Genomic DNA, 10,743 nt, shown 5'->3' with positions numbered 1-10,743 from the left:
TTCGCAGCTGATGCAGGTGGCAAGGCAAGGTGGGGTGAGTGGGTCCATCAAGGCAAGCTCGCTATGAATGAAAATCTGGAATAGGCTTATCTGGACGTCCTGTGCTTAGAAACGTCAGTGTTTATCTTGGGGATGGCAGTTTGACGTGCCGTCTCGGGAGTCCTATTGCTGCAGTCTGGACTGGTTGCCCTTTAAGTCCAGTGCACAGCTGCATGCTGGAACCTCTTTTTCCAGGCTTCCTTGAAGATCACTGTCATCCCTCTTCCAGCTTTGATTTCCTGCATGTTCTGTATCCTAAGTCATCTATTTTATTTTTTTTGGTTAAATTACAAATTTACTCTTTTTTTAAAAAAATGTATTGATTTTTTTTTTACAGAGAGGAAGGGAAAGGGATAGAGAGTTAGAAACATCGATGAGAGAGAAACATCGATCAGTTGCCTCCTGCACACCCCCTACTAGGGATGTGCCCGCAACCAGGGTACATGCTCTTGACTGGAATCGAACCTGGGACCCTTGAGTCCGCAGGCCGATGCTCTATCCACTGAGCTAAACAAGTTAGGGCCCAATGTACTCTTTTTTAAAATACAGAAAATACTTTCCAATTGCTTCTTGAGAAAGAATGCAGGGAAGGTAAATGTGAGCTCTTTCCTGTCTGAGAAAAGGCTTTCATAGACGGTTTGGCTGGGTGAAGAATTTAGGTTGGAAAAAATTTTCCTTTATAACTTTGAAGAAATGGTTCTATTGTCATCTTCCTTCCAGTATTAGGGTTGAGAAGACTGGACTGAGTCTCAAGTCTGTGTGTGTGAGACGTGTATTTTCTTTCCAGAAGCTCGTAGAATCTTCTTTTTGCCCCCGGTATTACAATACTTCACAATGGTGTGCCTCAGTATAGGTCTCCCTTAATTTTTTATATTAATTACTTGGTAGGTCCTTTCAAATGGGCAGCTTTAGGTTTTTCAGCTCTAGAAAAGTCTCTATTAATTCTTTGATTTCTTTCCAACCACCCCTTCTCCCTCTCCATATTCTTTTTTCTGTAATTCCTGTTATTCGTATATCGGCCTCCTGGACTGTCCTCTAATATTGTTCTCTTTTCTGTCCTATTTTCTAGTGCTTTATCTTTTTTCTTTGGTTCTTGGAAGACTGCCTCAGTTTTATCTCCCAAGCCTCTGTCTTTTCATTTTGGCTATTGTGTTTCTAATTCTAAGGACTCTTTATTTTTATTTTATTTTATTTTTTAAAATATATTTTATTGATTTTTTACAAACATCGATCAGCTGCCTCCTGCACATCTCCCACTGGGGATGTGTCCGCAACCCGGGTACATGCCCTTGACTGGAATCGAACCTGGGACCTTTCAGTCCGCAGGCCGACGCTCTATCCACTGAGCCAAACCAGTTTCGGCAGGACTCTTTATTTTTAAATGTTATTTATTTATTGTATTCTGTTCTTGTTTTATGGATATAATATCTCTGAAGAATATTAATATATATGTGTGTGCATTTATGTGTATATTCTGTCTTAGACAACTAGTAATACTTGATTAATGGTTGAGGACTAAAATGCTGACTGGAAACGGGTTTTGGTACAGTACTGATACTAGCAAATGTGCCTAATTGACCTCAAAAGTACTCTTGTTTCTCCCTCTCCAATCTTCTGCTCCGGTGGGGAGGGCTGGTTACTAAGCATTGTGGAGAAGGGAGTGTGTCTAGGAACCGAAGTGCTTTTCAAACAGGCTTAATGGGATCTTTCTTGTTTGAGGGGCCTCCTCTTTTTCTACCACCTGCTGCTGAAATTAATTATTTCCAGAATTAATTGAGATTTTGCCTTCTGTGGGTCCTCCAAGTGTCTCTGCTGTTTCTCAGCTGGCTCTGCTGCGAGGCTGTGATTTGGCTTTCCTGGGTCCACTAAACCACTTAATAATACTCACCCATCCACTCTCAGTCTTCCAAGGTTTTGTTGCTCTTATCTCTTCTCCTTTGTAGCTTTTATCTCTTCTCCTTACACAGTTGTCTAAAAGTCTTTTTTTTTAAAATATATTTTTATTGATTTTTTACAGAGAGGAAGGGAGAGAGATAGAGAGTTAGAAACATCGATGAGAGAGAAACATCGATCAGCTGCCTCCTGCACATCTCCCACTGGGGATGTGCTCGCAACCCAGGTACATGCCCTTGACCGGAATCGAACCTGAGACCTTTCATTCCGCAGGCCCACGCTCTATCCACTGAGCCAAACCGGTTCCGGCCACAGTTGTCTAAAAGTCTTTTACTACTTTCATGAGAGTGAAATTATATGCATGTTTTTAATTTCCCATCTTAATTCTAAAGCCCTGATTATTTAAAATGTGTATTAGTCTAAGTTTCACCTCTTAAGACTTGGACAGATTATTAAAGTTAACCCTTTGCATCTCATGTTTTTGTTGTTGTTTTTTTTTACATTCATATTTATACTACATTAAACTCATTGTGTGGATTCCTTGAGACTCTAGGAACTCAAGGCTTTATAAGTGAATCCAGCATTTGTTAATAAAAAGGTTGATTGTTTTTTAAATTTGCTCTTGTAGGAAGGTGAGAAGGTTTCTGACTATCCAGCAGTGATTGTGGAGCCAGTTCCGAGTGCCAGATTAGAGCAGGGCTATGCAGCCCAGGTTCTGGTTTATGATGATGAGACTTATATGATGCAAGATGTGGCAGAAGAACAAGAAGTTGAGACCGAGAATGTGGAAACAGGTAGACTTCTCATCAAATGTTTATTATTTATAACTTTCTCATTTTGTGTCATCGTTACTATTGCCAGATGAATAATATCCCCAAAACTTCTCCTTTTAATGCTATTTAGTATAGATTGGAAAGCAGTGAAACATCTCTTGTTTAAGGAAATTTATATGGACATAAGGAGTTCTCTATTATAATTTTTTGAGGTATAACAGAGTCTTATATCATGGACCCTAGGGACAAGATTACAGGCCCCCAATAATTATTTTTATAATTTTTTTTGGAAGTGCAAAAGTTGACTAGTTATTTACTTATATTAAAGGTCAGTAGGCTAGTATATGAGGGTAACTTTTTAAAATTTAAAAATAAGTAGGGTATTCTCATTCTGTAACAGATTAAGAGTTTCTTTGAATCAGTATTGATGGGGCAGTATGATTCCTTTTTTCATAGGTTAGAGTATCTTTTCAGTAATCTATCAGATTCCTCTTCCCTTTAAGTCTTAGAAATTGTGGTGTTTTAGTCTGTCTGTGGTGAGATAACTGTAAGTTTAATTGGGGGTTAGTGTGTTTAATTCTTGGGGAAACCTTTTAATTTTTGCCATTGACTATAAAGAAAGTATGAATATTTTACCAGAAGGATTCCAATAACCCTTTTATAATAATAAACATTAAAATTTATCTTTAGCTATTAATGGTGAAAAAAGAATCCTTATGCCTGGTGTACAGTCCTAGTAAGAATTCGTAAGCATGTCGATAAATTCCTATAATGTAGCAAAGTCTCATTACTCAACATGGTGAGAGTTGGACGTCTTTCCGCTTACGGAGGCCCAGGAGCACTGTGCAGCACTACTAGCCTCTTCCAGCTGAAAGCTGTTCTTCCTCCAGCCGTATTTGTTGTTGAGCTGAGGGATTGGAAGCCCCCTTGCTCTTCAGAGCTTCAGAGCAATGGCAACAACAATGCCAGGAAACCCCAGGTGACTTGGTGACCAATTCATCTTCAGAACAGGTTGCCAAACATTGTAGACGGGCGTGGTGACTGTAGTCTGTGCTGGTACTTCATTTATGATAGAGAATGCAAGTGGCAGGAAGATACGTGTGTTTTTCTGAGAGTTTGGAGAGTTTTCCATTCAGAAGGTAGAAGTCGAGTGGCAGAGATGAATTTCTTCTCGAGGAAAACAATAAGCAAGAACAGCTAACAGTATTATGCATGATGAAGTAGCTGATGAAACTGATTTTCCGGAGCATAACTAAACAGAAAACTAATAGTACAAGAACAAAAAGTCTGACAGGTAAAGTTGAAAGAAAAAAGTAGAACTTGTGTGAAATTTCTGTAAAACATTCAAAAGCGTAAGGAAGGCTATGATTTTAGTAGCAAATTAGAAATTACAAAAAATGAAAACTACAGTGCCAAGTTTGCATCAGTAGAACATTGTTTTATCACAAAATATTTATCACATTAAAATACCAGAGCACATCGGCCAAATCTTATTGGTTGTACAGTTGGTGGCCAGGGCTTCATTAATTTAAATTACTTAGATAAAAACAATTCCAAATAGGAAGCAAATATAATCCACTTAAAGGATTTGATTTTCTTAGTCTTGAACTCTGAGGGTGATTATATCATTTGCAAGGCAGAGATATGAATGATTGTGATATTGGAAAGGAGGATATACAAAGTCTGGGTAAAGTAATAGCTATTTTTATGATAGTTTAAAAGTGGTTTTTGAACACTTGATAACATTTTTTAGATTTATTTATTTTAATACTAAAAGGAAATGTTAGTAAATAACTCACATTATTCTAAAATAGTCTAAGTGTACTGAGAAGTTCATCTTAAAATTTTTTTTTTTTGTTAATCCTCACCCAAGGATATTTTTTCCATTGATTTTTAGAGAGAGTGGGAGAGAGGAGAGACAGAGAGGAGGGAGAGAGAGAGAGAGAGAGAGAGAGAGAGAGAGAGAGGTGAGAGAGAGAAAGTCATCAATAGATTGTCTCCCACACTTGCTTGCTCTAACCAGGGATCAGGCCCAGCCCACAACCCTGGCATGAGAAAAACATTGATGTGAGAGAGACACATTGTCTGGTTGCCTCCCACATGCACCCTGAGTTCGGGGCTGGAGATAATAGCTTGCAACCAAGGTATGTGCCCTTGATCAGTATTGAACCTAAGACCCTTCAGTCCATAGGGTGGCACTCTGTCCAATGAACCAAACTGGCTAGGGTTCATCTTAATTTTTAATTACATACTAGATTGTGGATTTTTAATGAAATCTATGCTTGCTTTATTATTTCTAAAAATAAAGGTTAGTATAGTATAATCTTGTCTCTCTTTACAGAACAACACTGTAAAACTTAGAATTCAGATATAATTATTTTAAAAAGGCAATGCCAAATTCATACTGAAAACTGCTGGCACATACATCTATAATCACAACAATTTGAAACATATTTATTCATCATAAGGCATGCAGACCATGGAATGAGTCTATGATATACTGACTTATTTGACAATACTATATTTCATGGATTTTTAATAACTTTATAAGGATGGTTAATATATATAGATTAGTTTAGAATAGTTTCATCAGAGCTTAATTTTGTTTTTATTTAAAGAATTAAATGCATTTTCAAATGAGTTAAAATCTGACTAAATTTTCATTCTTCTGACATCTAACATCTAGAATGTTTACAAAATGAATGAAGGTTGTTATGATTTGTCCTAATGCATGTTTCCTTTTGAGTAGTGGAGTAGGATCAGGCTCATTTCTCATGATACAAAGTTTTCACTTAAATTCCAGATACCTGTAAATTTTGGACAAACTGAGTGGGAAGAAAAGCAAAGGAATATTTATAAAATAGTTATATCAGTTTTTATTTGGGGAATTGGTGGAAATGAGATTCATACAGACAAGATTTCCTTTTGTACATCTAGGGAACACTTCCTGAAATGTTCCTATAATTACAACTTAGGCTTATATACATTTAAAAATGTTCATAATTAGCCTGGTGTGGCTCAGTGGTTGAGCGTCGACCTATGAACGAGGAGGTCATGGTTTGATTCCCAGTCAGGGCACATGCCTGGATTGTGGACTCACTCCTCAGTGGAGGCAGCCAATCAATGATTCTCTCTCATCATTGATTTTCTCTCTCTCCCCCTCTCTGAAATCAATAAAAATACATAAATTTTAAAATGTTCATAATTATACTAATTGACCTGTATGTCAGTTCTCTGCATGTTTACAATAAGTTTTTCTTCTTTTATTCCTATACATCCATATGTATGAGTCCACACAAGAAACAGTGTTCATGATGTCATCCATGCAGGAGTACTGTAATCATGTAATGATATATATTTAGCCATTTTTATTATTTTGTGAATAAAATGATTTCTAATTTTGTTAGGTGTAATTATAGACTAAAAGTCTACATTTTCCTCACAGTTCATATGTAATTATAATAGTCTCTTAAAATTTATAGGGAAAATCAGATATATGTTTTGAAACTTTAAAAATAGGCATATTCATGTAAATGTATAAATTGCTTTTTGATGAGAGCTTAGGGTTAGTAATCATGAAGAGCCTTTGAAGACTAGCAGTGCAGTCTGGCTAAAGGTGGTCTTGAATGGCAGGCAGGAAATACCTCTGTCAGGGGCTGTAGGCGCTGCCAGTTCTGGAGGCTGTTCCTGAGACTGTTGGGGTGAGTTGGGGGTGGAGGGGAATCTCTTGAATTCCATTCTAAGATTGGAAAATGCAGTTTTTATGTTCACTCAAAATATATGTATATTACATGACTGTAAATTTTAACAGGTTGTTACAGATTACTATTTTAAAATTAATGTTTATGCCAGTGCAATTAATGATAGATAGCTTTTTATTTTTTATTTTTTTTATTTTTTAAATATATTTTATTGATTTTTTACAGAGAGGAAGGGAGAGGGATAGACGCTCTATCCACTGAGCCAAACCGGTTCTGGCGATAGATAGCTTTTTAAATTTTTATTTATTGATTTGAGAGAGAGAGAGAGAGAGAGGGAGAGGTGTTGTTCTACTTATTTTTGCATTTACTGGCTGATTCTTGTATGTGCCCTGACTGGGGATTGAACCTGTAACCTTGGCATCAGGACAAAGCTCTTGGCCAGGGCAATAATAGATAAGTTTTGATAGAAATCTTTTAAGACTTGTCTGAGAAGATTGAGCTGTTTAGGCTCTCTGCCTCTTCATATTGCACTTAAATTTCACTTAAATTTATGAGAATATATTAATAAGTACTTTGTATTTCTTTTATGTGCAAAGGCACTGTTTTCAGCATGTTTCAGAGAAAAGCTCAATTTACAGGATTAGGGAATGTTGAGAAAGCGAAGAAGGAGGACAGTCGGTAGGATTTGGATGGACAGGTAGGAAGTAGGCGAAAGGCATTTTAGACTAAGGGAAATGTAATAAATGGGTGGAATATTAAAGTTCAAGGTTTATTTTTTCATTTTTTAATCCTCACCTCAAGGTTTATTTTTTCATTTTTTAATCCTCTCCTGAGGTCATTTTCCCATTGATTTTTATTTAGAGAGTGGAAGAGAGAGGAAAATACAGAGAGAAACATGTTGATTGGTTGCCTTCTGCCTATGCTTGGACCAGGGCCCTGGCCAGGGAGGAGCCTGCAACTGAGGTACATGCACTTGACTGGAATCAAACCCAGGACCGATCAGTGCCCAGGCCAACGCTCTATCCACTCACTGAGCCAAACTGGCTAGGGCTCAAGGTTTGTTTAGATGATACTGAGTAAATAAGACATTGACAGGATGTTCCACTATGAGTTGTGACTACATTGTGATTTGAACCCGAGTTAATCATTAGGTATATAAAATGCAGAAATATTTGAAAAATTTTGAGTGGTAGGGGGAAAATGAGGCAGAAAGGCTAGCTTTTGAGTCAAGGGATAACTTGAGAAATATTAAAACAAGGTTAGAAGTAATAGGAACAGAAGGGGCATATATAGGCTATACTACTATATAGAGTCTAACGAGACATGACAGGTTACAGAGAGAGTCTTAGTTAAGATATTACTCACTAAGTGATAGTGTATGGATCTGAGGAAGGGAAAACTGTTTCAGGAAACAGGTAAGTTTGGTAATAGGCGTGTTGATTTTGAGTTGAAGCAGAGCACCTACGGGGACATATTCAGGTATTTAAAGCTAGGATCCTGACAAATGGGTAGTCAGGGTCCCATCACAAAAGAGATAGCATATTCAACTTAGGATAATTTAAGGAACATTAATTTTATTCCCCTTCATCCCTCTAATCAATCCCCTTTCAAGAGCTCCATTGCCCAAACCCAGTCTGAACCCAGGGGAGTTCTGTTGATGAAGTCGGCCTCCTGGGACAGACAGCAGAGTGAAGAAAGGTGGAGACTAGATCGGGAGGGGCAAGTAGAAGCTGTCTAGTACAACTGAAGCTTAGTAAAGAAAGGCCAGGGAGCAACTGATTTGGGAATCATTCTCATTGAAGCCATGGAAATAAATGAAATCTCCAGGGTGAAAGGCATTTAAGAGATTTCCCCAGGGGAGAAGATATTTAAATTCTATATTTTCTCTCTATGATTGAGAACCAAGGACACAGAATTAAGGAATTAACCTTAGGGAATGTTTACATTTTCAGGAACATGAAGAAGCCAAAGAGTAGTAAGAACATGCTGGAAGACTATTCCTGAGTTATTTTCTTTTTAGCCTTTTAAGTAGCTCTCATCAGTAGGAAAGGGAAGAATATTTGCTGGCTTGGTTAAGATTTCCACACTTATCCAAATAAGTATTTAATCTCTTCAGAGTCTGTTTCACTGTCATAACATAGGACATGAGTACTGTGAGGATTACATAAAATAAACATATAAAACATAGTGCTTATGATGTAGTAAGTGCTCCATAAGTGTTCTCTTAACTTCATTAACACCTATCCATGTGCCTTCAAATATGGAAAAGGTCTTTTATACATTAAAACTGAGCATTTATTTACTTCTCTGTTATCTTTCTCTTTCCTTTCACTTCTACTTGTTAAAAAACACACGAATGCTTTGTACCTCTAGTCTGTACTTTTTGCTTATCATTCCTTTCTCAGCTTAATGTTTGGCAGCTACATTTATCATTCTCCTGAAGCTCTTTGTTTATCAGATTTCAAAGGCCACTCTTTTGCCAAATTCAGTGACCCACAGAATCATCCAGAAATAGCTCCTTCTTAATCTGGCCTTCTTATCTACTGAAACACTGTATTCTTGCTGTTTTTCTTACTGCCCCAGGCATGGACTGTATTTATGCTTTTTAGCTTTTGATCAAATAGTTTTCTCTCAAGAATGTGTTCAGGTATTAACCAGTCTAAGTCCCAACAACATGAAACTTTCCACAGTGATTGTGGCCTACATTAAATACTTCCTTTCCTGATCTGTTACCAGCGGTTCTCAACCTGTGGGTCGCGAACCCTTTGGGGATCGAACGACCCTTTCACAGGGGTCGCTTAAGACCATCAGAAAACACATATATAATTACATATTATTTTTGTGATTAATCACTATGCTTTAATTATGTTCAATTTGTAACAATGAAAATAGATCCTGCATATCAGATATTCACATGATGATTCATAACAGTAGCAAAATTACAGTTATGAAATAGCAACGAAAATAATTTTATGGTTGGGGGTCACCACAACATGAGGAACTGTATTAAAGGGTCACGGCATTAGGAAGGTTGAGAACCACTGCAACACCATCGAGGTATGTGCCCCTGACCGGAATCATACCTGCTACCCTTTAGTCTGCAGGCCAGCACTCTATCCACTGAGCCAAATTGGCTAGGGCTGATGACTTACTTTCTTATACTGTTCTTGTGTACATACTCCTTTTGTTTTCAAAGTGAGCGTGTAAGTCCCTTGAAGACAGAAATCATATTTTTAAAGTTTTTCAAATATGGTATGTAATGTAGTGTATTATATTATACACTAGAGGCCCGGTGGACCAAAATCGTACACTGGGCGGGGGAGGTGGGTGTCCCACAGCCCGGCCTGAGCCCTCTCACAGACCGGGAGCTCTTGAGATATGTCCGACTGACGGCTTAGTGCTGCTGAGGAGGCGGGAGAGGTTCTCACCAGCTGTGAGCCCGGTTTCTGGCTGAGTGGCGCTCCCCCTGTGGGAGCGCAATGACCACCAGGGGGCAGCTCCTGCATTGCCTGCCCCCCCGATGGTCAGTGCGCATCATAGCGACCGGTTGTTCTGCCATTTGGTCGATTTGCATAGTAGCCTTTTATTATATAGGATAGCTGTTAGGAACTACAGACTGAAACAACTTGAGTTTTGATTTATATTGCAGTCTAAGCATGAACCATCTAGCCCAGCTGGTGTGGCTCAGTGGTTGAGTGTCGACCTATGAAACAGGAGGTCATGGTTCGATTCCAGGTCAGGGCATATGCCTGGGTTTTTGGGCTAGGTCCCAGTAGGGGGTGTGCAGGAGGCAGCTGATCAATGATTCTTTCTCATCGTTTATGTTTCTCTTTTCTCACTCTCTCTTTATCTCAAATCAATTAAAACATATTTTAAAAAAATACCTAAGCCCTAGCTGATTTGGCTCAGTGGATTGAGCGTCAGCCTGTGGACTGATGTTTTTATCTCTCCCTCCTCCTCCTCCTCTGAAATCAATAAAAATATGTTTGGTAAAATACGAAAAAAAAGAACCTTCATTGTAAAATCTTAAATTTTTTTGTTTACATGCTAAATATTGAGTACTTTAGAGTTATTTAAAATATAAAAATGTAGTCATCCAGAAAACATAAATGTGGTCATCTAAAATATATCAAAACCATATTGTCATATTAAAGTTATTATCATGTTAAAATCACATTAGGATTTAATCATTCTTGCTTACACCTAAGTTTTTTTTTCTTACAATGAAAGCAAATGCATGCTCATTAGGAAATTTGACAAGTACATATTGCAAAGAATAATCAGTGAAAATGACCCATAATCTTACCAGCGAGAGGACAGTAATTGCTGCTTCTCTA

The 10,743-nt window shown here is 37.8% G+C and overlaps 1 protein-coding gene across 10 annotated transcripts in view; it reads left to right on the top strand.

Moving 5' to 3' along the window:
* The window catches only part of ELF2 (E74-like factor 2 (ets domain transcription factor)), a 92,349-nt gene that overhangs the window by 33,947 nt on the left and 47,659 nt on the right, over positions 1-10,743 (top strand). For 7 of the 10 annotated variants that reach the window (XM_015565507.1, XM_015565508.1, XM_006766052.2 and 4 more), the window contains one exon: positions 2,561-2,726. The exons of 1 other annotated variant lie outside the window; for it this stretch is intronic. In XM_015565507.1, the coding sequence (XP_015420993.1) occupies positions 2,561-2,726 (166 nt within the window). Of the gene's footprint in view, positions 1-2,560; positions 2,727-10,743 lie in introns of those variants that run through there. 2 more of the 10 variants (XM_006766055.2, XM_015565511.1) reach the window with 1 other exon arrangement.

This window comes from Myotis davidii, unplaced genomic scaffold (assembly GCF_000327345.1).
Source record: "Myotis davidii unplaced genomic scaffold, ASM32734v1 scaffold436, whole genome shotgun sequence".
NCBI lineage: Eukaryota > Metazoa > Chordata > Mammalia > Chiroptera > Vespertilionidae > Myotis > Myotis davidii.
This window is presented reverse-complemented; position numbering and strand designations above follow the sequence as displayed.